General features: G+C 42.3%; 2 protein-coding genes across 19 annotated transcripts in view; both read left to right on the forward strand.

The window, feature by feature from the left end:
- The first annotated feature begins 931 nt into the window (after positions 1-931).
- Positions 932-16,879, forward strand: larp4b (La ribonucleoprotein 4B). Of its 8 annotated transcripts, none has more exons than XM_027008115.3 (17): positions 932-1,504; positions 3,378-3,517; positions 8,164-8,311; positions 8,775-8,918; positions 9,013-9,097; positions 9,613-9,749; positions 9,864-9,967; positions 10,068-10,178; positions 10,265-10,318; positions 10,419-10,628; positions 10,737-10,843; positions 10,960-11,214; positions 11,569-11,614; positions 11,691-11,873; positions 13,307-13,440; positions 13,983-14,094; positions 14,358-16,879. In XM_027008115.3, exons 2-17 carry the CDS (start codon positions 3,431-3,433, stop codon positions 14,610-14,612), a joined length of 2,172 nt encoding a protein of 723 aa, XP_026863916.2. In that variant the 5' UTR covers positions 932-1,504; positions 3,378-3,430; the 3' UTR covers positions 14,613-16,879. The 8 variants fall into 8 exon arrangements, with proteins under 8 accessions (XP_026863916.2, XP_026863917.2, XP_081574551.1 ...); XM_027008116.3 differs by having other exon boundaries at positions 3,378-3,490; XM_081718425.1 differs by lacking the exon at positions 932-1,504 and adding an exon at positions 1,514-2,844.
- Positions 16,880-17,945: 1,066 nt separating this feature from the next.
- dip2ca (DIP2 acetate--CoA ligase C (putative) a) overlaps positions 17,946-27,267 on the forward strand; it is a 65,873-nt gene continuing 56,551 nt past the window's right edge. For 9 of the 11 annotated variants that reach the window (XM_035525982.2, XM_035525984.2, XM_035525983.2 and 6 more), the window contains exon 1: positions 17,946-18,326. In XM_035525982.2, coding sequence (XP_035381875.1) covers positions 18,248-18,326 — 79 coding nt within the window. In that variant the 5' untranslated portion in view covers positions 17,946-18,247. Of the gene's footprint in view, positions 18,327-24,371; positions 24,393-27,267 lie in introns of those variants that run through there. The other 2 variants (XM_035525988.2, XM_081718465.1) reach the window with 2 other exon arrangements.

The raw sequence follows: 27,267 nt of genomic DNA on the forward strand, positions 1-27,267 counted from the left end.
GAAAAAAAGTATGTGATTACTATACGATTCCTTATATGCGAATCCCTATGCTGGTGATAAGCCCAACCGAATGCTTTCTATAGCTGTTGATCAGTCCTCTGCATGAAACATTTATCCAAACAATTGATGCATACAGTTAAGATAAATTTGAACCGAACCTCTATTTTTTTTCTGAGACTTTGTTTTTGATTTTCTATTGTGTTTCGTATCATAAGCATATTACATAACAGCCTCTTTTTAGGATTGTAGGATGAGGAAGATGTTAAACCTTTGTTGCATCAAGGAACACCCAATGAACATCATTCTTTCAGTGGTTTTCTTGTGGTAGAAAGTGTCATTTGTTCGATGTTCAATGTTGCTTATGTGTTACTGCTTTGGCCAACCAACTTAGTAATCAAGATGGCCGTTATCCTAGATGTTGTGCACATTTCCCCAAATTATTTAAATCGATAAATACAGTAGCACTGTAAAATTGTGTGTAGAATAAGTGTTCCACAATGAATATGTGTTTTTATTATGTATTAATATGACATAAAAATTAGACAGATTTTTAGGAACTGTTAAGTAGTTAATGTCGCTGAATCTAAAGCATTTACAAACTTTTCACAGTTATAGTACAAACGTAATCAAGGACAAATAATAGAAGCCGTCTGAATTCCAAATTCATTTGCTCACTTTTCTTTGAGAGATCTAGTTTAAACCATGTCACTCATTTAAACTATTTAGCCCAAGTAAATTCGGATATAATAAATTATGAGAAGCAAGAAGACTGAAGAATTTGAAAAATATTATTATGGCAGAAATAACAGCTAAATACCTACAAAGAGTAAACTACCGTTTTTCTGGAAAATCATTTCGTGTTTGCATTTTTTTTGGGCTCTGGTGGTATCCGTACACCTTTCTCGACCAACCGAAGAAATCCCGAAGAGAAATGAGGCGGGATTTCACTGTGTGGTTTCACTGATGATGTAGCTGGTTATCTAGCTTTCCAGCTAGCAAAACTGAAAATATAAATACTGAGAAGCGTAGCGACGTCCCAAGGCTCGACTGTAGCTCAGTCCGTTCTCGCAACTGTACGGACACATGCTTGTGGAAAGGGAGGTGCATTAGGTTGTCAGCCGTAAACACGGGAGTCTGCTTTTCGCATTTTGGAACGATCGGCGCGAGTTCCGGAGTTCTGTCAGTCGCGCGGATTCGAAGAATAACGGCTCGAAGTCCGCGGCGATGGCTAGCGTGGCTATCTTAGCTAGCTAGCGCGGTCGGTACGTGTTTCACACCGTATAAAAGTTGGACAGCGCCGTTGCCAAGAAAAGGCACACACGTGAAGAAATCCTGCGGTGCGTTTCCGTCGAGAGAGTGTCCGTTCGAAGTTTAAATGTTGGTAACGCTTGGTTTTTGAAATAGCGCAATAATTTCAAGTAATGAAATGGATTGACATTTCATTGAAGCGTTACGGCCCAACGTCTCGCGTGCGGATAATCTAAACGTTAGCTATCTGATATTGGTGAGTATGAATCTATAGTATTAAACCTTCGTCAAAACTTTTAATTAAACGACTTGTATATCAATTGTAATGCGTAGTTACCCAATACTTAGCACTCCAACTGCTTTTATGTAACTTGACTAGCTATCTAGCTGCCTGTTTAGGTTAAGACAGGAACTAGCCATGTTAGCCATGTTGGCTGTCGTGTTATACAGTAAGTTAGCTAGCTAGCTAATGCTACCTACATGATGCAAACTAGCCGTAGCGATAGTACTGCTACAAACAAACGAGTTGGCTCTCGATAATCTAGCTAACCAAGGTACTTTTCTCTATAAGGCAAGTTTAGCTACTTGGCATATATTATCAATTCCTCAGCCAACTATCGTCATAGTAGCTAGCTGCCTGTTATCGACCACCTATTTTCTTCAAAATATTCGGGTTTACGAATAGAAGATTTAACACCAGTGAACCTATCTTAGCTAGCGTTAGCTAACTTTAATGTGAAGTTGTGTTGATACGAACGTTACGGAATGACAGACGTTCTAACTTTAAAACAGTATTTATTGTTTGTTTACTAGCAGAACATTTTCTTCATAGAAATGGTGAACCTGTTATTGACGCCTAGTCAGTCTATCCATGGTCACATCATTGTTGCTTGTTTACTTTTAGTGCCTGTTGTTTTGCTTCTCATGTAGCTAACCTAGGTTATCTAGCTGCGAAACAGAGAAGCATTCGCTAGGTGAGCTAAACCAGCTTGGCTAACCTAGGTAGCTCGCTCCATAGCTAGATCATGTTAGCGATGGGTAATTTCATCGCCCAGACAAAAATATACGGTGATGCACTGTATGATTTTAAAAGACCACATCTGTCTCTTCTCTGCACCGTTTTCATAATACATATTCACCTAGGTGTTGTATTTATAAAAAAAATAAAATGCTAATGTCGTATTTTATCATAAGGTTGAGAAAATATTAGTTTGTGACCACTGACCAGTCTCAAGATATGAGGGAAGATAAGTCAGCTAGCCAGCTAGCGCCGGAACCCAGTGATTAACAAGTCTGTTACACTATCTTACAGCCAACTAAGGCAGCTAGTCTTGCTAGATATACAGTTTAGTTGCGTTGCTTGTTTGCTAGCTGGCTGGTTATTGTCATAAATCAAGCTAGGAAAAATATATTATCTAATAACTTAACATTCGGAAGTACATCAGACTGCGTAGTTAGCTAGGACAAATTTGGCCTACAATTGATGTCATGACACGAACGGGTACCATTCACATTAAGTAGTTATTTGAAGTCTTTATCATCCTGCTTTTGAATCATCTGGTTGTACATGGATGGACATGATCGGTTTCGGGCATTGTAAGAGTTTTAACATCTGTAACTGTTTAGCTGATTAATTTAAAAGTAGCTTAAAATCTTGTTTTTGCCACAATATAAAACAATTAAAAGTATTCACTTTAACTGAGTCATCTGATGTTGGATATAGTAAACATAGCTAAATGTGGAAAAAGTGAAGCTGACCTGCTTGTAATTCAAGCTAATTGTAATAAAATGTAACTCCTGGACTGTTATTGAACTTTTATTGTTCTGCTCTTTTGAATTTAGTGAAATGTTTTTCTTTAGTAACATACTGTGTCATTGAGGCGCAAGCATTAGGCTATCATCAAAAAGCAAGAGCATCCTAAATTTCTGCCTTCCTAATTCTGTCATATTTTGTCAGATGGAAAATTGATTCTTTTTTTGTTTCTCATGGCTGATTGAATTTTGGTCCACTGCAATATGTCGGCATTGTACATGGTTTTTAAGTAGCTGCTTGATTTAGTTAATTTTGTTATTCAAGTTGCTCTTACAAGGTGCTTGATGGATTTGTCCTTTTCATATTTGTCCTATAGCCTTTCTGGTGATATAAAGAGCTCTGTGTAAAGAGCTAAAACCTACACATCTCATGACTTCAGACCAGGAAGGGAAGGATATAGCTGAACCACAGGTGCAGCAGTCACAAGAAGTAAGGAGAAAAGAGATTCCCCTTTTGGTAAAGTATGAGCTTTATACTGCCGGATTTGTCCAATTGGTTGTGCATGCGCGCGCGCACACACACACACACACACACACACACACACACACACACACACACATAGACTTGCACACACGCAGACAGACACTTGCATACACACAGATGAACGGGTGTGTATGCACAGACAAACACGTGTGGATGGATGGATAGAATTGTGTGCATGAAGGGACAGATGCGCACACACACACACGGATGGACTCGCATGCATGTGCTCACAGTGTGCCTCTGACACACACACACAGATGGAAACGTAGGATAGTTATTTTCTCACTACATTTTAAAAAGTTTATTAACCTGTTAAGTACAGTATGTATTTCCATACTTAGTTTATTAGTTTATACATTAAGATCCTTTTTATACAACCAAATCACCAATCATGGGATTTAGGGGTTCGTGTTTGACTGACGGGGCCATGTGAGTCACTAGTACAAATTTAAATGTTCTATTTTGAGTATGGGAGGAGGAATAGGCAGCCATATTGCACCTCCCCTTTTTTCTCTGCCTCTCTCTCTCTCTCTCTCTCTCGGTCAGCCTTGTTGAGAGCAGCTTCTTGAGGTTTGTCTGCTGGTGTACTGAAAGGATTTTTATTTTGAAATTTAAGATATGGGGTGTTGTTTTAGTAAAGAGCTTGGTCCAAATTTGGTCAGTGAAAGGACAAGCCTCCTTCAAACGTCGTGTACTGAAAGCTGCTCAGTTGATGGTTTCCGACAGTGTGCTTGCTCTGTGGCTGAACTGGCTGAAGAAAAGCCTCCTGAATGTGGTAGAACAAATGTACCTGTGGACACCAGAAGTAATTCGTTTCCCACAAACCTATCTGCAAGTCTTCATCCCACTGAGAAGAGAAGCAGCAGTGTACAAGTTGGCACAGTGTTTAGGAATGGACCTAATGGAGACCGTTGTCTTTGTCAGCTTTCAAAACATAATGTGAACACTGGTAAAGTTTCAAAGGATTCAGATGGAGACAACAGTGACATTGATCCTAACACCCCTCGGATTGTGCAGACAGATGTGTTGAACTCTATAAAAAAGAATATATCTGAAAATGCAGTGACAAGACCAGACTGCTTTTTTGAAGCTAAATCATCTCATTGTTTAGATTTACCAGGAACAAGCTGGAGAAATTATTGTGAGAACATGACAACAGCAGCCACACTTGTATCAAACAGCCATTGCATCAGAGCACCATGCACTTTAGGCAGTCTGTGCTCTGAGGTCTCTGCTTTAAAAGAGGAGCATGCACAGACACGGTCTGTTGCCAGGAATAATTTGGAGGTTTCAACCATATCTGGAGTTATCACATATCCATTCAATACAGGCACAGGGAGCTATGGAAAATTTGATGATTTAGATGAGCAGGATTCTCATTTGGTGACCTCAGAGCACCACTCCAAAAGAAGAACCCAGAGCTTCTACAGTATTTGCTCAATTGATACCGATGATCTGGTGGGTGAGTGTGAACTGCCATCCATGATGGCCATCCAGCCTTTGGCATTTGGTGAAAATGATGTTCTAGTTGATGCTGAAATTTTGATGTGTAATAACTCGTCACTCCTAAGTAATACCAACAGAGCATCTGCCTCAGTACATTTAAATGGTGCCATAGCTTTAAAAACTAATATCAGTGCTGTGCAAGAAGAGGGTGAAACCTCTCCTGCAAGCCTCCGAGCAACAAGTTTGTATCCAAACAAGGGTCCTACTCTACCTGAACTCCTCGGGACACTTCGTGGTGCATGTTCAGAGGATGAAAATGTACTGCTAGAAAAACATGTTCCTATTCCTTTTCAGGACAGAATGATGACAAATTCAGTTGGCAGTGCATGTGAAAAGCCTGAGCATGAGTTAAAAAATATGCCCCCTCTCACTACTTCATGTAAGGCAATGGGTGAAGCTATCAGTGATTTGCTTAAAAGAAAAAATCTACATACCTTTTTCCCAAAGTCAGGTGAAGGAACAGAGTGGTCACAGGGGCAACACAACAAGCCCTTGGTAAGTCGAGAAGACATGGTTTGTGTATGTAAGACACTTGTTAACTCAAACACTGAGTTGTCACAAGTCTCCAGACTAAAGGTTTTGGCAGGGTCGTGTCAAGGCTGCTGTTCAGAAACAGCCAAGCAAGGATCTGAAAATGTTCCTTTGCCATTAATGGATCCTTCAAGTAAACCACATAATAAGGAAAATGATTTAAGCATTGGATATATTAACTGTAGTGAACTGTTGAACATGAACTTTGAAGCAAAGACTGAGATGGATTTTGTCGCAGACAGTGCTTGCCATGATACTGGCATTTGTACTGCTCAAATTGCGCATTTTCCTGTTTCTTCACATAACATAGGAAAGGGTAGACCAACTTTAAGGGAAACAGTGATGAAATCTGGCCATCATTTATCAAATAGTACTCCCTGTGAGGAGTTTCAGGAAGAAACAGTCCAGGACTTGGTGAGCTTTAAAACTACCAGTGACCCTGAGCTCATTGGGGATCTCTCTTCATTGTTTAAAACCTCTACAATGGAAAATGTAAGCAATATGTGGTGCCAAGAGTTTACCACAGCAGACAGCTCCCGACAAGCTAACCTACCAAATTGGTACTCCAAAACCTGCTCTACTCATCTTATTGCCAATAGTATGTCAAAATCATGTGACTGCTTAGGTTCTGATGTTGAACAAAAAGTATCAGCTTCAGCGGAATGCCGATCTGGAAAATGTGCATTTTTTCAGAACCCTGTCCCATCAAATGTCTGGGTGGGAAGTACTGTTATGCTTCAGCCAGAGGTTTTTAAAGTAGGGGTAGTAGATTGCCCTGAAATGATGTCTCCATCCTGTTCGTTTCCCTCACTGAATCAAAATACCCAAGCAGAAGAGAAGGAAATTTACCTTGGCATGGAGGACAGCACTTGTAGTAATTCTTCCACTGACCCTTTAGATGTTGTGTCCAAATCTGATACTATAGATGCTGAAGAACATGTAGAGGAAATAAATTCTGTCATTCACGTACCATTTATACCATGTGGTTTAACAAATTTCTCTAATAGTTGTCATTTGGTTCAAGAGGATTGCCATTATCGAAGTTCAATGGAAGATTTCACTGGCACCCCATATGAGAGTGCACTGAATTGGGCACAGGCAGAGAGAGAATTTAACTCTCGTCTTTTGACACTTGTTACAAATAACATTCAAGTTGCATTTAATGTTGACTCCTCTAAAGATATCAGTCGCTTCAGAGATGTTACTGAAGACCATGCTAAAGATTATTTTTTTAATAATGAGGTCCCAAAGCATCTCAACATTTGTGGTGATGCACACAGAGAGACCTCTATATCTACTTCAGCTCAGGAATGTGTTCACGCTGAGGAAAAAGACAAATTTTGCTTACAAGGGAATGAGCAGATTTTTACTATTTCAGAATGCTTTCATGAAGACGAACAGAAAGCACTAAGTCAAAGGTGTGTGTTTGTTGATAAAGGAGATCATAAAACAGAAAAACTGAAGCCCACAAAGTCAGTGGAGTCTCACTTTTATATTAACCTTAGAAATAATTGTGATGACCAAGCAATCCCTTTGTGTTTGGAAAACAGTAATGAAAATTCTGCCTCTAGTAGTCAGTGTAGTGTGCCTGGAAGCCTGACCTGTCAGGCTAAGGTGGCTGAGACTTTTGACTGTGTCTCATTGTCTGAAAATGATATAAAGGCTACCAATGTTGTACAAACATCCCTAGTTACAGCCAATCAGAAGCCAGAATCAGAGGCTGTAGATCAAGTCATGTGTCTGATTAGCACTGGAGTGAAAGGGACAGTGTCTGATTACAGCATTCCTCTCCTGAGCACTATGAGACTGCCATCTGAACTAGGAAAGCCATCATGTGCCTTACAAGGGCAAGATGCTGCTAATGTAGCCATGAAGTGTGTTGTGACAAGCGAGCTTCAGAGATACCAACCTGAAGCACACAAGGAAGATTCTGAAAAGTTTCAGACTCGTTTGAGTGCAGCTGGTCATAGTGAAGATGAAACTGCATATCTAAACAAACCAATTCCACTACCTGTTGAACCTGACCAGGTTGACATTTATGCCAGCACGCCCTCATATGAAATTCAAAGTATGACCTGTACACATGAATCAGAAGGAGAACGAGGCATGCTGAACATGGTTTCTGACCTTCTCAGCAAATCGGAGATGAATGAGGATGACCAATCTAGTCACTATTTCTGCATGTGGCAGCAAGAGCCTGGAGCAGTGTTACCTGAGGAGTATATGCAAGGGTGTGCCTTTGAGTCTGCATGGTCTTGTAATTCCCATGAGGAAGAAGTGATGGAGACAGATGCAAAACAGGACACTAAAACTCATCCCAATGTCAACACAGAGGGTGTTCAGACCTTCATGACTGCACACCCTTACAACCTTTTAATTTCTGATGGCTCCTGTGTATGGAACTGGCAAAGTGATTACAGTGAACTTGTAAGTGTACTTTGACTCTGTCAGACCCATGTTATCTTTACTGGGTAGCCTTGTCTGTGGAGTTGTGTATAGACAACAGTGAATGCCTTTAAACCATTCAAACATTGACTGCAGCTGTTAACCTGATTATTAATGTTGATCTTATTATTGTTTAGGAATGCACCAAGGTTTCTGACCTCAATCCCAATGCAAAGGCATGGGCCAGTTATATGCCTAACAGGGAAACATCAGGGCTGGCCTACACGCATTCTCTCCAGTCATGGGTAGAAGATGGCAATGACCCATCAAAAACCATCTCAGGAGGTAAAGTTTCCCAGAGCTCATACTTGTGAAACTATGTAAATGTGTTTAAAATTTTTTTACCGTGTTAGATTTTAAACTTGTTTGTTTGTTTAGTAAAGCATTCAACTGTTTACAATAAAAAAAAAAAAAAAATTTAAATTATATTTTAGGATGGTAAATTAAACAATTATTAATCGGTGGTTACTAAGGGACAGTTAGTCATACTTAACATGTAGATGGATTTATACTGCTTAGTGAAAACATGTAAACATAATTTGTTTTTCATGTAGCTGTTTGGTTTGTTTCAGTGAGAAATGCCATTACCAGGGGAAGACTTTTGTGAATATCTCGGCATGTATTGCTTGTTGTGTTAAGATGCTTCGTTCCTTTAGGAAAACAAGTTCATTATAATCATTATTGTTTTTCCTTTAGAAATAATTGGGATTGGAATTGTGATTTTAATGATTTATATTATTAATTACAGGCTGTGTCAGCAGCAGTGACGAAGGGAAATGGAATGAAGAGCAACAGGTATCTGTCTCAGTAACCCTACCAACAGCATTGCCACCAGAGCCAGGAGAAATGGGCAGCACAGCCAATCAACTGCCACCTGGCTTACAGCAGAAAGGTACTACAGTTAAAGGGAGCATAAATTAAATAAGATTTTGTTAAATTTAATTGTTTGAATTTAATTGCTGGAACCCCCCCCCCCCCTGCTTCAGTAGGAATTGATGGTTCAGACTCTTCCAGACAGCTTGAAGATCTTAGAGAACAACTAAAGGCTACATTAGAGTTTTGCCTCTCCCGGTAAATGAGTTACACTTTATATTTAGTACTAATCATTCTGAACCCATCTCTTATGGATTTCCATCTTTGTTCTGTTCAAAAACCTTGTATGTGGAATGAATGATATCCGGTAATGACCCACACAGCAGGAGTATTTAAAAAAAAAATGTATTTGAGGTTCCTTGTCAAATAATGTTTGTTTTTTTGTTTGTTTGTTTTTTAACATGGCCTTGCATGTTAAGGTCACTTCTAAAATAAGGTGATTTCTAGTGGCACAAGTATTTTCTTCACTCAGCCTCAATAAACTAATTTGTTAACGGGATCAGTTATAAAATTATTTGGTAACCAGTCAACAGTGTTCATAAAAGAATTGGAGGGAAAAAACTGCAGTGGGCATGGATTCAGATTTTTCACCATGTAGGAGGCATTTGCACAATGCTAGGCACTGTTGTATGCATGCAAGAATATATTCTATGACACTGAACTTGAGCCTCTGGAAGTTTATTGTGGCTATTTCCCTCTCCCTCCCCTTACAGGGAGAACCTAGCCAATGATATGTACCTCATCTCTCAAATGGATAGCGACCAGTATGTGCCAATTGTGACCGTGGCCAATCTCGATCAGATCAAGAAGCTAAGCACAGATGTGGATCTTATTGCCGATATTTTGAAGAGTAAGTCATCGATATGTTTCGTTTGTTGTTTTTGCTACATAAATCCCTGCTTTTCCGTGCTTTATATTGACGTCTTCAATGGCATTAACCACAGCTTTTTATAAATATCTCCAGCGCTCCCTCTTGTACAAGTGGATAAATGTGGTGAGAAAGTGCGACCAAACCAGAATCGGTGCATCGTTATTCTACGAGAGGTTCCCGAGGCCACTCCTCTAGAGGTAAACGCTATATGCTGATTTTATCTTGCATATCTAAATTTTCACTGCACTGGATGGGGAAAACCCTATACAATAATGACATTTATTTGCCTTTTTAAAGGAAGTTGAATTGCTTTTCAAGAGTGATAAATTGCCCAAATTCGTCAATTGTGAGTTTGCATATAATGACAACTGGTTCATCACCTTTGAGTCGGAGGCAGATGCGCAATTGGTAAACTTTTCACTTGATCAACCACATTATATTATAAACTTAGTTTTGCCTGTGTTCCTCATTATTTGGCTCTGACACCCTTTTAGGCCTATCAGTATCTCAGAGAAGAAGTGAAGACCTTCCAAGGAAAACCAATAAAGGTAAAACTACATGCCTTCATCAGACTAGTGAGAGTTTCCTTTCTTTTTAAAAAGACTGGTTAAGCACAACCTCTTGTATTCTCCTCTCAATTAATTATAGGCAAGGATAAAGGCCAAGGCCATTGCTGTCAACACTTTTGTGCCAAAGAATGGCTACCGGCCTGTGGACATGTCATCAAACATTCAGCAGCGCTACCCGCCCTACTACATCCCACCAGTGTATGGGGCGCATCAGCAGTTCCCCCCGCTCTACCGGCTAGTAGCTCCTCAGGGCTGGTCAGCAGCACAGAGCTACTTGGATCCTAACTTGGTGCGTACTGTGTAACCTCCTAATATTCAAAAAGGTTCAGAATTCAGATGTTTTCACTAAGGTCTGTTTTGGATAAATGACAAGTAATCACTTTGTCTTATCTTTTAGGTTTCTCCATTTCCTAACCCTGGATTCATCAATGGCTTTGCTGGCTCTCATGCTTTTAAATCAGCCACTGCACCTTTGACCGTCAGACCTTACCAACCAAGGAACAGGCATGTTGCTTTTGGTTTTAGGATTCCAGGTGTATGTCAGTAACTCTCATATGATCTTCTGTCTGAAAGCTGCAGCTGTGTTCCCACTGTTTATAAAAGCATCTTTGTCCTGGTAGGAATCACAGTAAAAGCCATGTTCGGCCCTCAGTGCCAGCTGCCGAGCGTGGAACGGCTCTGCTGGAGAACCCCAGCACTTTCAACACCCTGCCCTCAGACCATATTCCCAACGGGACTCGCATATTGCACACTCAGCATATGGGCGGCCGGCCTCGATTACCCAGCGCACCGAGTTATCCCCGTCGGGACCAGGTTGGTAGTGGACGAATGGAGATGAACGGCACCGACTACTCACCCATCATGGGTAGAGGAAGGTAATGCATCAAAATTACTAATGTAATGTGAAAGATGTCATGTGTGTTGTATGCTAAAGGGCAAACCTTTGAGTGTGGTCAGGTGACCATCAGCTAAAAGTGAATGTTTGTAGTTCAAATGCCATATTTTCAACATTGTGATTTTAAATCCCTTTCTTCCTGAACTTTTGAATGATATTTAGTATTTGGAGTGCTATCCAGGGAATGTGAAGGTCCACTCTGCCATCCATTATCCATCCATGTCCATTATCTGCTGAGCTGTGGAATATGTGTTAAAATATACTGAAAGAAAAGATGGTTGCCTGTGTGCTCTGAGAATCAATCGATCTTTCTTTTTATTTTCTTCCTTTCTAGGCGAAATGGCTATGGGTACAAGAAAAGGAGAGATGATAAGTTTACGGTAAGTTGTCTGGCTCACTAATCTCACCTAGTCCAGATAAGACTGTAGGTTCACTCTCATATTTTGTGCTCCTCAGAAAGCGTCTGCACAGTCACCCCCTCCAGCCCCAGAACGCGTTCCGTCTCCAAGCTTTGAACTGGGCCTTTCCAGTTTCCCTCCCCTGCCTGGAGCCGCTGGCATTCTGAAGGCGGAAGTAAAAACTGAGACCAGCTTGGAGAACCGACTGTCTGATGTTGTTACTGGTGTGGCTAAAGATAAGGTAACACTAGCTACTTCATTAACGTTCACTGACTGTTCAGAGGAATAGTCCAGCATTACACCTCAAAAATTATATTTTATTCAGCACTCAGTAGTTTAAAATGTTTTTGTCGTCCCCCTCAGTACTTGGTTTTGGAGTTACAGACAACGCAAAAATTATGTAAAACTATGCTCTGTGGAAGTTTTAGGGAAGATTTTTTTTTTTTCCTCTTTTCCCTTTTTCTGTTAATTCCACAGTCAGGCATTTTACCAAAAAAGGAAAAATCATCATACACCCATTTTAAACTACACTGAAAGCTGGATAAAATTTGTCTGTGGGGTTGGTTTGTTTTTCTTTTTAGTGCTTGTGTTCCTTTAACAGATGCATAGATGCTAAGGTGATTTTAATTGTTGTGTCATGAGGCAATGGGTCATTTTAAATAGTTTGTTCATGCATAGTATGCATTTGTACGGAGATTAAAGACCAGGCCTTATTACCAATGGAAGCATCAATTGCTTAACAGTATAAAACAATACAGCAGCCATAAAACATTTGTCAAGCCTATGTTATACAACATTTATCAAAAATGGTAAACAGATGCATGGTACACATGTATGTTTGTTATTTAAAATTGAGTACTGGCTTTTTGCTGGTAGAAGTTAGTTATATGAAAACTATTTGATCTGTTTTATTCTGAAAGGCACGTATACATCACTTGGTAGCAAGGATGTTTCTCTTAGAGTCACGTGCTGGCTCACATATACAATGAATCACCGCAGGCAAATAAAGAACAAGCATCATCAGATGGAGATGAAGGTCCCAGTTAATGGGCTCCTGTCATTCTGTCCTACATGGTCATTGGCATGCTGAGTGTACCCTGCACTGGGCACATGGGCTTGCTCTATACACAGCTGCTATAATTTATTGTCAGAGTATGCAGTGTAGACTACAGAATGGGAATATGTGTTGCTGTCAGTTTTGATATTGAAGCAGTCTGAGACTCATGTATGGCAGCTGTTCCAAGACGTCAAAACTGTTCGGGGCTTTTTTCATCAGCAGGACCACCAACTGAGTTGGCCTGAGTATGACATGAAGTGAAAAAGGCAACAACTGTCAACAGCTTTGTATAATTCTTATTCAAGTGGTGGTTAAAAATATCACGCATCATTGCTCATTGTATTTACTTTTTATTTTCCCACAGTGTCAGTTTGAGCTTTCATTTTGAGCATTGTTGTTGTAACTGACTCTGAATGCACTTCAGGTTCAGAGGTCACAGTTGCTCCGGGCCCCCAGTCTGCTACCATAAAGCACATGTTATTCTACAGTCACTCAGCCCTGCGTATTGGTGGAGGGGCGCATCACTGCGAGCACTCTTTACAGCGCCTCAGCTGATAGGCACGCTCGTGTGCTTGCTGCCCCAGGAATTTCACACAGGTCCTTCTGTCTCTCGTCAGCCTCTAAATAAGGATGCATCTACCAGCCGCATGACTTCAGGAATCCCCAAAGAATCGGCAGGGACTGTTACTGCTCCCACTATTCAGCCTCCAGTGGAGCAGCAGATCCCATCCTCTCCAGCCCACACAAGATGGTACATCATAATGCAGTTGTGTTAATAATGCAGTAGATAAGCTCCTTCTGGGTTTTTATGTATAATCATATGAATATGCATTCATATAAACTTCAGGGTGTAACTGTAATCAGTAACTAGGCATGATTTTAGTTTAAAAGAAGTAGAAAGGTGGTGAAGGTTTTTATTTGTGGTGGTGTGTGTCTGTGTGGCTTTTTTATTATTGTTTTTGTTCTTGTACCTTTTTTCTTTCTTAAAAAATTATCTTGATAAAGCTGAAAATGATCAAAAATGTTCCCCGCAGGGAACTGCTAACCGGGGGGTTGGAGTTGAATCAGCACCATAGCAGCAAGCTTGACTTTCATTTCTCATTAGCAGTGCTTGCTTTGCAACTTGAATGCAAAATATAGCCTCAAAACCTGTCTTAGTTTATGGCCTGCTTTTGGGGCAAAAAAAAACCATGCAGTTTGATCTCTTTTTAATATCACCTTTGTAGTGGCTGGTTCTCTTTCTAATGTATTGATGCAGAGTGCGCTTCATGCTTCATTATTGCTTACACCTAGCACAATGAAAGCACAAGAGGGAAAACCCAAGGAGGTGGCAGCATCTGCAGAGAGGACTTCAGTCCCAAACACTTCTAAAACTACTCCAGTCCAACTGAACAGTGCAGCCATGGTGAGTGCAGGTCTTTCCATGCAGCTGCACCATGCCCTGTGTGGCTTTGGAAGGTGGGGTTGAATGCATCTGGTTTTCTCAGAGCTTTGTGTTCCTTTGGTGTGGGTTTTTTTTTTTCTTTCCTCTCTTCCTTTCTTTTTTTTCATTTTTTTTTTTAATATAGCAGCTGAGTGAATAATTGAGGGTCTTAAGTGTAACTGTTCAAACATGATATTAATTGTAAGTAAGTGGGGTGCTCAAATGATCTTGCTGTGATTTGCCAGGAGCCTCGGAAGCCAAGCTATGCAGAGATATGTCAGAGGATAAGGGATGCCCCGACGCAGCAGCCCCCCGTTGAGCCCAAGCTGCCCGGCTCTTCCGTCGACGACTTCAGCTCCCTTGACTCCGCCGAGCCAAGATGCAGAGAAGCTCGGCTGGTGACCGCCAGATCAGTGGCGGCGCCACCACCTCGCCCTCGAGACGTCTGGAAGCCTCAGCAGGGAGCTGGAGATACGTCTGCCTCCTCATCCCAATCCTGAGGGGGATTCGCTGCCCGGACTGAGGTGTAAACACTCCCGGGACAGGCAGGGCCGCTCTGCGTGCCTCCCTGTCTCTCTGCTCTACTGTAAATGCTCGTCTGTCAGCGACTGTCACTGGAACCAGGGCCTGCGGATGAAAGCACTTTGGGGTGCATATGGATTCTTTATGCTTTTCTTGTTTCGCATTTCTTCTGTTTTGCTTTTCTTGTTTTCCTCTGTTGAGATCATTTTTCCCTGTATGTTTCCCACCTCCCAATTTTCTTTTTAAAGATGTTGAAAAACTGGCCCTGATGTGGAGGTTTTTTTTGGGGGGGTTTATTTGTTGTTGTTTTTTTTCAACTAACTTTTTGAATTGACTTTATTTTTCCAGAACTCAAGATTTTTGTTGTTAAAGACTAACATAGTGCTGGTAATAGAAAATACTGACTTTGAATTAGTGCTGATCTTGAACTTCTTCTTTTTCTTCTTTTCCCTTTAGATTTTTTTAAAATCAACATGTATATAATTTTGTAACCACCAGTGCACTGGCACTGACTGTGCTGGTCTTATTGTGTTGTGCTTTTCTACAGAAGGCTGAACAGTTGTAGCTGTCATGCCTGCATGATTGAGAAGTTCTGCAAGTCCATTTTTTGTTCAGTTTTTATGTATTAATGTACTGGCACTGGAGTATAGTTTTGAGCTCTGATTTTCATTTTAAAACCAGCACATGATAACCCTTTTCCCCCTTCTTTTCTTCCTTCCCCCCCCCCCCCCCCCCCCAAGTCCTTTGTACTGATATGGTAAGATAGCTGATGTAATTATTAACTTGTCTTGTGTGCATGCCTTTTTTATATATTTTGGTTTTTTTTGTTTTTTTTCCCTTCTTTTTTAAGTCTTTTAATAGATTCTCCACAACCCCGTGTTGTTTAACAAACATCTGAGCCCATGTGTTCAGACATCCAAATAGGAACAGCTTTCCCATGTCCGTTAGCACACTCGCTACTCTTCAAAAGGCAAGAAAAGGTTCCAGTCCAGTACTCTTACAATGAGACATTTAAAATATGACGCACATCTCCTGATCAATTCTGGAAGACCTGCACACTGATCGAAGTCCTCAGGGTGTGAGGGTGGCGTGTGGTAATGTGCCTAGTATGCTTTTGTCTAATAAAGTACAGCTTTCTTGTAATCTGCTTAATAGAGTTGTATGCTGGTGTGGTGATATGGTCTGTCACTTGGTAAGTTTGGTTTTGTTTAATTGCTAAAAAGGGAGAGGGGTGGGAGAGGTGTTTACTTGCACCTGGTATCTGCAGAAAGTGGGAATTACAGATGTGAATCTGAAGTTGTGCATATATATTTTACCTTAGTTGAGATCTAAGTCTCCTGCACGCAAGGACCAGTGGCATATATGTAGTGTCTCTTTCTGCAATCTGTTTTTTTTTTTTTTTTTTTGGTGGGGGGGGGGGGGGGGTCTGGCATCAGGCAGAGTCCTTTCCTGTGTGTTTTGTTTTTTCTTGTTGAGCAGAGCAAATATAGTTGCTAGAAATTTTCATGTTGAACATCTGTCTCTCTCTGTCTCTGAGAGCTCTATCTTCCTCATGGTCCCCTTTTTTTTTTTTTTTTTTTTTTTTTTTTTTTTGACATTTAGAATGCATTTAACCCATTACAAATAAAGTAATGAAGGTTTGATTACAGAAAAAAAACATTTTAAGATGTACAAAAACATCATTAAATTAACAGCATTTGAAAACTTGAATTTTATTTAAACTTGAAATTGTCTCTGCCTTAACTTTTTAGAAGAGAGTTTGGAATTAGTTTAAGTTCCCTAAAAGGTAGTCTCAAATGGAGGATGATTTGGATGTTTTCTCGCAGCCTTGTTCACTGCATTTGTGTAGCACAATAGTCGGGGTCGAAATAGGAGGATTTTTCTTTCTTTCTTTTTTTTTGTGTATATGCTTATGGTCAAAACTGTAATGTGTGCACTTGGAAATGTGTGCTTTCACTGTACAAATGTAAATAATTGGAAACATTTAAAAAAAAAAAAAAAGGTACACTTAAATTGGTTATGAGCAAGATGTATTAAAATAAATGTCCATGAGAAAATGGATGCCAATTAAGTATTGATGGTTTGTCAAGTTACCTCTAAGGCAAAGGCTGTCCTAGAGCTAATTTTCTCTTAACTAGCATAATTTCTGGTGTGAAACATTACCACAAGGTGGCGCATCGTGAGCATTAATTTCTTGTGGAGCGCATACCGAGAGACTAAAATAAAGGTCCATGACTCCATATAACAGCTTGAGTCAATACAATATTACTTTTTTTTTTTTTTTTTGTTACCGCAGCACCTAAGAATAGCTACTAAACTGAACTTTTAGAAAGACGGATTATGTGATGAATGATGTTTATCATATATATATATATATATATATATAGATATAGATATAGATATATATAGATATAGTGTGTTTGTGTGTGAAGTAACTGATATTTAGTCATTTTAAAAGCAGATAATCGGTTGTACTGTATTAATCATGAAAAGCACCAACAAAGTAGTTAACTAGTTCTGTAGATGGAATTAAAAAATAAAGCTTAGTGAGGAATGAGACTTTTTTTTTTTTATCACGTCAGTACAAAAGTATTAGTTGTCATTAATTTCTCCTTTATGCCTACTTGTATAGAGAATGTCTTCTCAGCTTTGGAAACAGTGGGCCATTTGTCCACACTGCGCTTTGCTACTCACACGCTTTGGCCACGTATGGTGATGCCACATGTCATGTAAGTCAAACACAAATACTGTTCCACTTCGGTCTTAGCCCAAGTGCAGATAAAGTACATGTCGAGCACACCTTGCTTGCTCTTATTAAATTAATGTTATACACTTAAATGAATGCCATTGCATGCCAAGGGGCCAAGTGTGAGTCAAATGTGCACAATGAAAGACCTATAATGTGAGGTAGACGAATCCAGTTGTTATGAGAGGTGTCTGGAATGGATAATTTTTCATTGTGGAAGTCATTTTACCTTGTACTTTATAGTATCATAGCACAAGAACTGCACAGGTAACACGGTGAGCCCATTACCCGATAGATCAACAAAGCAGCTAGGTTTTAAAAATCTTCTCAGCCTAAACAAACGCGTTGGGTCTAATCCTAATTTTGGGTCATGTAGAAACTTTCAATTGGTTCAGTGAATTAAGCATGGATATTTTATACTTTTTTAAAGACTCAAGCTCAAGGTCTGGGAATCATTTTATGAAAAGGAATTTGAAAATTCCAGTATGACCATATGGCTCCATTACCGAGACCAGGCGCCCCCTTGTGGCTGCAGGGGGAAATCAGGCGAGCCTTGCGTCATGCGAGGGTGACAGTGAAAGAGACAGGAGCCGCACACACATTGATCAGGCAGCCTCGCCGACGCACTGCCGACCTCCGCCGCTCTCCACACAGCACGCCGCCGAGGCTACCGCGGAGACGAGTGAGTTAGATATGACGGGGCTTCGCTGAGAGAGAACGTCCTATATACACTAGTGTTCCTCGATAGTTTGCTTGGACCACCATCTCCCGAGCCCTTATGCGCTGCTGCGGCGCGTAGAAAGGGCAGCGCTGAAAGACTCGCTTGAGAAAGAAGAAAGGACGAGAGTGGTTTAAAAAACACGGACAATGGCGGACCGCGATGCGCTGCCCCTTCCTTTGGAAGTGCGGGCCAGATTAGCTGAATTGGAGCTGGAGTTATCAGAAGGTAAGACTGTTACGGACTGTTTTCCACCCCCCCCCCCCCCCCCCCCCCGCCGCCGAAATATGGTTGTCGTTGAGAGTACGTTAACTACCCTCGATACCTACCATACCACCCCAACCAACCAACCCACCCCAGATGTTGAAGGCAATTATTATTCTAAGACTCGAGGCTCTGCTGAATGTTGGTCATTTGTTCAGAAGGCGACGCTCAATCCGTAATTTCTACCGCAGCTCTTTGTTTGTCTGAAACCAGCTATGGGAATCTTGTTCATTCTTCGCTGTCCAATTGACCTTGAATAAACGACTCAAAGACTTCAGATTCTCCCTGGACTTTACGGAATGAATAAATCGCATTACCACCCCCCCTAGATCAACTGCCAAAATTCCGCAGCCTCCGCTACATTTACGGATTTAATTTGAAGCTAGGCTTGCTCGCAAAAATAACGGCGGCTAACGTCCTAGCTGCCGAGAACAGCGGTTTATTCAGATCAAGACGTTTGAGTTTCCTAACTTGCATTGATCCGCCATCCATTTTAATATCTCGAACAAGTGAGTCGCGCTGCAATCCCCAGGAGACGTAAAAACCCCTCCGGTTTCCCTTAGTGTGGCATTAATATGGCAGTGGCGATCGTGAAGCCCAAAGCGCATCGTCGCATTAATTCAACGGCGACCGTTGGTCTCTTGCTCTGTTTTAACGTCATCCGAATACTTGGAATGTTTTTTGTTTTGTTTTGTTTTGTTTTTAGCGTTGCACGCGACGTTGTACACAACGTGAAGATCTCGACCATTTAAGGTGATGAGGACTGGTGTGTGTGTGTGTGTGTGTGTGTGTGTGTGTGTGTGTGTGTGTGTGTGTCGTTGAACGGTTACGCTTCAGTGTCTCAAAGTTACTGTTTCGATCCGAGGCCCGAATCACCAGAGGACTTCGGTCAACCACCTCGTTTTGCTTCAGTAATTCCGTTATTTCTATACCGATCAGCTATTGATCAGGTATCAGACTGACCTGACGTGATTGTCAGCTGCTTATCGGATGATAGTTCATATTTCCCGTTGACCAGTTACGCGTGTATTGAGCCATCTTCAATACACCCCCCCCCCCTTTTGAAAATGTATTTAGTTATTTGTTTGTTTAATTGTTTGTATTTTTGTTATTTGTTTGCTTCCACATTTTCGCAGCCTTCACTGCACAAGCTTTGTTCCAGTGAGATTCATCAGACTACATTGATGTAGTGTGACAAATCCACTTTAAATGTCAAACGATTTGAAATGATCATGCAAAATTCATAAAGTTGTTTGTTGATTGTAAAGAAAGATAGACGAGTCATAATTACACCATTTAAAAAAAAATCTAAAATAAATGATCAGTTTAAAGTCAGTAGAAGCCTGGTGCACCTTCATCGAATGTACTACGGTCATTGCTTGATATTATATGGTGACAAAAGCTCCCTTTGATAGTGATCCAAGTCCTTGAAAATTCCAAAGAAAAGGGATAACTATTAGGATATCCCATAGGTTTTTACCTGTGTGAGGTATTTTCCACCCGTGATATTCCTCAGAATCCGCTTATGTTCGGGCAAACGGCTAATAACTCATCTGCATATTTTGACAGCATGGTGGAACCATGATGTGTGTGTTTTTGAGAGCGATGCCTCATTAACCAGTGAGCAAGCTTGCGGCACAGCAGCCGGAGAGGTGCCTTAGGCTCGTGGAGGGAGCGCGGTTAGATGCAGCTGGAGTCTGAAGGTGCTCTTCGGCACTGTGCGGTATGTCCTGTGCACTGTGCGGTATGTCCTGCAGGATGCGAGGCCCTGTTTGCGGAGCGTCGCCTTGAGCCTTCCCGCAGCCTTTTTACCTCGCTTCTCCTGACACGCGCTCCTCTGCAGGCACATCTGGGCTTCATTTTGCACATCCTCTCAGGCCTCAGGCATCTGGCGCTCAGAACGCGTGGCCAGGCGGCCGCCTTAACCCCTTCCTCCCTCACGCCCTTCACCCAGCACGAGGTGACATGTCCGCGAATCACCTGTTCCACAACACTGACACACGCACACGGGATGTCTGGAAAAATCCATAGTGCTCTCTTTTTCTTAAATGAGGGAGAAGAGTTTCGAGAAGAGGTGGTAATTATCCGGTGGTTTGTAACGTCTATGTTGACGTAGCCTTACGTTCAAAGGTTAGGCTTTGTCTCTGAGCAAAGGAACAGCTGGCTGTGCACTTGTCGTAGAGTATACATTACACACCCAATCTGTGTACTGTGGCTACCAAAGAAGAGCATTTCAGTTTAATCTAGTGTTTGAACTGAATAAAGATATTTTGAGTTGCCCTTCAGTCTTCATTAGTTTTAATAAGCTTGTTTAGTGTTCATGTGCTCTGTCTCACTTTGTGATTGGCACATTGGAAAAATCAACTTTCCCTCTCCTTCAAGAACTTCTGTTTGTGTGATTATGTAAAGGAAATGGATAATTGCGAATCTCTGTCTCTAGCTTGTGATTGTAATAATTGCAGTTAACTAAGGTTACATATTTAATTTCACATTCATTTTGAATTCTGTCAGGCCGTACGAGCCCCTATGATTGGTCAGAACAGTCTATAGCAGCATCTGTGATTGGGGAATGGGCTGACATCAAAGTAGACTGACATCAAAGAACCTTCATGACTGCTGCTTCTTTGATTCATTTCATGTTCATTTACTGAATAGGAGTGCTCTTACCCAGGAATATCCAGTTTTTGTGGCATTTTTCTTTTTACAATTAATTACTGCTAATCCTTTGTTAATTATCTAGCTAGTTGTGTAGCCACATGCAAATTCACATTTTAGTTTGTCATTGTTGTGAATGTTTTTTTGCTTGGCTACCTTGCCCTGGCTTCTGTGAGAAGGTAGTTTCCTTAGTGACTGGAGATGCCACGCAATGCCGTGCACTCGTTTCATTCTGGCGGGTGTCGGCCCGAGGATTCGTGGACGTCCGTCCCTCCCTGGCTGCATGGCCAGGACCACTCAAGGTCCTTCCAAGTCACTCCTGTATTATTGACACAAGCACAGATGAGGCCTTTTGATCGCATATTTCATTGCTCACAGAATGGGTGGCTCCTTGAAAATAACTTGCGTCCCAATTGATCTGCGTCTCAAAGTACATGGTGCTGCACCGGATGTAAATCTCCACTTATATTGGATGCTACCCAGGGAGGATTGTTGACGTAGCCTAACGGACACTTGAGGACATCAGCAAATCCCCCTGTGTGTAGTACCAGAGCACCACCACCTGCTAGTCTAGTGCATTTCCCTATTGTACATTTCCCTATTGCAGATGAGCAGTGTTACTTTGTGGACAGCTAACCTTTCCTCTGCTCTATGGTTGATGGCTTGCTTTTGGTATCTGTGATTAATTCTGGGTTTTCTTTTTTTTTCCCCGCAAACAGCAGAATCACTGATTTACTTTATATTTCTTTATTTTTTCTGAACCACATCTTCAGACTTCACACCGAGTGTCCAAAACGAAGTAAATTAAATAGCTTTCTAGGGATAATGAGCTTACTGGTGTGACCTTAGACATACTTGCTTTAAGAAGGTTACCCCGTGGGACTAGACAGAAGAATCCTTTTGACCTACATTGGCTTTTAGGACTGAGTGCATGAGAAGAAATACTACTATTGAGGGGACTTTACAGTACTTAAACTATAGAATTATGAAATTCGACACAGGTATCTTGAGCAGATGCAAGGTTTTTGTGTGTGGGGTGGTAAGTCTTTATTTTTAGAAAGGGAGACGCTGGGGAATCTCTGACACATCACTCTGTACAACTGTATTAATTTTAGAATTCTCCATTCTTACAGAAGTCCAGTTACCTCTTCTTACTTCAAATCCTTTTTTACCCACTGTATAAACAAAGATGCCGGAATTTGGTTGTTTATACCTCTATGAGTGCTGGTAAGGACGCGTGTAAAATCCAGAGTTGTGGAAAAGCTCCAAGCTCATTTGCTTTAAGCAGGGCCTGTTCCGTCAGTGGCCCATAACCTATATAGTCTATATGAGCCTCGTTTCAAAATCTTTCTGCAGAGTTGGCACTTCTGTGGTAAACAGCAACAGCAGTGGACACATTGGCTGAGAAGGTGTGCTTCTGCAGCAGTATTCTGAGGGACCATTCCCGTTACCAAAAACACCTTGACCGAGTTTCCCACTCTGCTTCTTTTTCCTCTCAAACTGTGAAGAGAGTTTCTAATTCCAGATGGTCGCAGGGGTGTCACAAAGCTTTAAGCACATTAGGTACTCCTTTTTTTTTTTTTTTTTGCTGACTATAATTTGTCGTGTAGGTGCACTCAGATTACTGATGGGAGTTGACAGGGAGTGGCAGCTTGGGCGTGGGGACGTGCGATATGGCGATCGGCAGCGCCTGGGGTTGAGTTGCTGCCGCTCCCTCCCTCCCAGCCTTGGGGGCAGGATCACAACTTTTGCTAAATGCCACGAAGGAGCGCTAAAGCTCACCAGACATGCGCTGCGTCTGCGGCGCCGAATTAGACGCTCTTAGAACTCCGTCGGATTCCGCCGGCAGCTCTCTTCAGCTGCCTGCGCTCTTTCAGACACTTAATTTATTCAGTTAATTTATTCATCTGGTTATCTTATTAATTCTCAAACTACTAGATCTTGCTAAGATGCGAGCAGAATTGCGTGTTTATGCTTTTCGGAGCGTAGCTGCAAGCCAAGGAGCAGATGCTAAGGCTCCTGCTTAAGACCCGATTTCCTCCCTGTATCCCTGTAGCCTGCAGTACTGGGAAGAGCACCTCCCATCTCAGGCCTCTTCGCTCTGTCGCACTGCCACCTGGACTACTGAACAGCCACAGGGGGAAAAAAGCCCCTCAGAACTGTCCAGAAGTACGAGCGTCGACGAAACTCAGATCTTCCACCTACGTACTCTGGGTCTTTTAAATCACAGCATTCACCAACAAAGATAAAACCAGCAAAGATAAAACATTTTGTCAGAGTAAAACAAAACAGTATTTAACCATGTCACATCAAGGGTTTTCTGGTATGTTTTCTATGTGTTGCACTCACACTATGCAACAATACAATCACAATATATGACTTTGTCCATTGCATTGACCTTCTTCTGCTGGACTTCTTTCCCTACCTGTCACTATTTGCTTACACTGTCTCCAGGAATGCATGCCTCCCAGACGCCTGGACTCCTTTTCCTGTGTGTGTGTGGGTTTGTTTAGACCTTCAGCGCCGTAGCCCAAAAGTTACTGGGCAGCTCCTTCAGCTGTTGATTGGCATGAAGGATTATGTCACCCCATCGACCTTCAAATGGCTTATTCTCATCTTTAATCCACTCACAGTAGTGTGTCGACACACTGACCTCAGTACGCAGAGGTGCGTACTCTTTGGTGCGTATACCATACAAAAGTGTCAAGAGTCATGGAAACATGACAGAATTCTTTTTGAGGACTTCCTGCTCGCCCGCTGCCGTCGGAGAAGCAGCCCGGCAGCACGCGGGTGGAGCAGCAGCCTTCAGCTCTCAGGTTTCCCCTCCCCCAACAGGACTCGGATTCCCCCCTCTGGAGGAAGACGTCTCTTTGTTATGGCTGCATGGGAGATACCTTAGGACGCCAAGCACCGCGATACCATCGCGACTTCAGTGTACCATGACACCGCAGGAAGAAGCCTCTGGGTCTCACACTGTCGTCTTCCTCTTTTCTTTAGTTTTTTTTGTCACAATGCATACTACCAGGCTCGCATCAGAACCATCGCCCAGCCAAAACGCCACTTGCATTATTGTGCATTACTGTCTTCGGTTATTAAAAGTGGCCAGTACCCCTTGGGGGAGGCAGTAAATAATTTTACACCTCGCTGACCTTTTCTTCGTCCTCTGCACGGAGAGTGTTTCTCACGCTGCGCGGAAACGTAACACGCTGTGTATTTCTGCTGCGTGACTTTGCGAGGAGACTGACTGAGTGCTGCAGCTGGAGCGGCACGTTTCACCAGGGGACCCAGCTGCTAGAGAGAAGGCTTGACTCAGGCCTCCTGACCACCCGCCTGTGTCTGGATCGCCCTGCTACAACTGATTAGCACCACAAAACGGTAATCAGGATACAACATTTTTGTATAAAACTGCATTATTTTCTTTGTGATCATGAAAATCTTTGTTGCAAGTTATCACACACTCGTTTATTACTACTGATTTATTGTGTATAGAGGAATAGATGAACATGAGCATAAAAGTGACTTTGCCACCAAAAACTTGACAAGGTCCAGCCTTTTCGCCCAGGCCTGCAGTCAGCTGCTTCCAGCCCAGGCCTGCACATCCTGAACATGGCCACCTTTGTGCCTGCAGCTCAGAACGCAGCGCGAGCTCGCCCCCCCCACAACCCCTCCGGCAGATTCGGCCGTCTGTCCGCCTGTCTGCCTGTCCGCTCACGCAAGAACGAAAAAAATCTAGGCTAAAGTAAATAGGAAAGGGAGACACCTGGCATCCTGTATGACATCATAATACTGGGCTGGGACTAGCACACACACCGAAGAATGTGATACAGGAATAGCCCTGTTCACAGTTAAATGTGTTACAACAGCTGCAAATGGCTCCCTCTCTTGCTGTTGTGTGTAGATGCGTCGGACTGGATTTAAGATCTTGCTGGTTGATTGTTTGTTTGTAATGATGCAGACCAATAGTACCAGAGAAGGAAAATACTGAAGTGCTTTTCACGGTCTCCTACAGACCAGAAAAAAAACAACCTCTCCTGACCACTGTAGTGGGGCTTATAGATTGATTTCCATCAGAGCTAAAAGCATGAGATGAAATTGTGGTCTAACTAATTTTTTGTCCAAGGACCTCACCTCACTATGTGAGTGTGCGCTGGAACTTTTTTGAAACAGAGTGGAATAAGGCACACTTTTTTACACAATTAAGCTTCATTTGTGTACAAGGTGGGATTTTTTTCTTGTATTTGCTTACTCCCTGTTCTAGAAAAGACCCAGTGTAGTGTAGCTGAAGTGTAAAGGTCTAAACAGAAGCATTTTTAACATATGCAAATTCTTCTCCACTTCGACTCTGCCTCCGCCCACACGCTCTTTCACTGCAGATGATTTCACTGCATACTTTAAGATGAAGGTCACAGGCATCCAGAGTTCCTTCACTCGTCGGCCTGTCACCATAAACAGTCTGCACGGACGCACGCGTGCCACATGTCCTGGCTGGTGTCCTGAAACCTCAAACTACACCCGATCCACTCTATGCCAGCCCCCTCCTCCAGACCTTCCTGACACCCTGCCCTGGACCCTGCTTATGTCCACACTGCAGTCTGGCTTCTCCCATCCCACTTGGGTTCAGTTGTTATGGCAGGATGTTCTGAATCTCCCAGTAGGCATGGTCCATGTGGCAAAAAACACATCATATTTTACTACGTAACCGACTTATTATGGAATCGGACATTAATTACTGTGTGAAGCTTTAAATATTTTGACACCATTTGTGGTGGTCACTACCCACCTCTAACTCCTGGACAGCACCCATGTTACGGAGGCCCCTCCCCCTGCAGCCTCCCGGTGGTCTCGGTGGGCCCTCACAGAACGGGGGACACCAGTGTACTCCATCTGCCTGCCTAGTTCTCACTTTACTGCTGGTGGCCATTTCTGTGAGGGGTATTATCAACCAGCCTCTTAAACGTAGAAGCACAAAGTCCATCCCAGCAGCCTGAAACCTCACCAACCTTCCTGTTTCCTGAGGCACCTTTTTTTCCCTCTCTGTATTGATTATACAGGATGCTCCACTCTAAGAGTGTCTGCTAGATTAAGAAAAGTAAAAATAAAAGTGAATCTCTCCGCTTTCCTCTGACACAAAGAAGGCCACATTCCAGTAGGTTTCCGCTGAAATCAGCTAGGCGGTCCGCTGTGATTGAGTTTAAACGCGTTGCTGGGGCAGCACTGACTCAGAGATCCGTACCGCATTTCCCATGACACTGCAGGATTCGTCCCTGAGCTGATGCGCGGTGGGTGCAGCAGTAAAGCATCACGTCTCGCGCTAGCAGGAAGACCAGTGGGAGACGTGAGGGAGGGGGACGTCAACGGCAGCTCCGTTCATCCGTCGCCCACCACCTGTTAGCATTGGCACCTCCATCATAGCGGCACGCTACTCACACACGTGATGTTTAGTGCTAGCCAAAGCAAACGGTTTGCCAGCTTTTGGTTGTTCAAAGAACTCTGTATGAGAGGGAGTCAGAGAGCGAGAGCGAGAGAGAGAGAGATGGAGAGAGAGAGAGAGAGAGAGAGAGAGAGATGGAGAGAGAGAGATGGGGAGAGAGAGAGAGAGAGAGAGAGATGGAGAGAGAGAGAGAGAGATGGAGAGAGTGTCTGTCACCACTTTTGTTTGAGCAGCCCTTAGAGATCTTGTATTGCTCATGAATCAATACCTCTTTTCCATCCATCTCCCTCTTCAGAGCAATTGACTTAGCTTCTTTCTCTTCTTCTCATAATGATCGGAATGTTCACTGATTTCACTAACAAATAAACATGAATTACCCAAGCAAAGCTTGGTTTTTAACTTGGCTTTTAACTTTTATCACTAAAGTGTGCAAATTAGTTTAATAATTGTGTAGCCGACATGTGCGAGACCTCAGTTCCGTCAGGGTGTTTTTCAATGGATTTATAAGATGTGAGTCATGGTCAGTGTTGCTATTGCACTGTTCACCTTTCCAGTGGGAAGAACCATTCCAGTGGGAAGAAGCATTCCATTGAGAAAGCATGGTTCTGGTGGGAAGCAGGTTTTGTATTGATTGAAGTCAGTGGGTACAGGCCATTTGTGTTAAGTGCCAGAGTAACGGGACCAGTGTTTAAACTAGTGGGAAACTGATATGGATTTTAAGCCAACTGGAATTTGATATGGCCACGAAGAGAAGGTATTCACACTATTTGCAGCATTTGAAATGGGGCTGTCGAGCTGAGCCTGTTTCTGGGTGCGACG

The sequence above is a fragment of the Electrophorus electricus genome, chromosome 1, assembly GCF_041902795.1.
Source record: "Electrophorus electricus isolate QZ-2024a chromosome 1, ASM4190279v1, whole genome shotgun sequence".
Taxonomy (NCBI): domain Eukaryota; kingdom Metazoa; phylum Chordata; class Actinopteri; order Gymnotiformes; family Gymnotidae; genus Electrophorus; species Electrophorus electricus.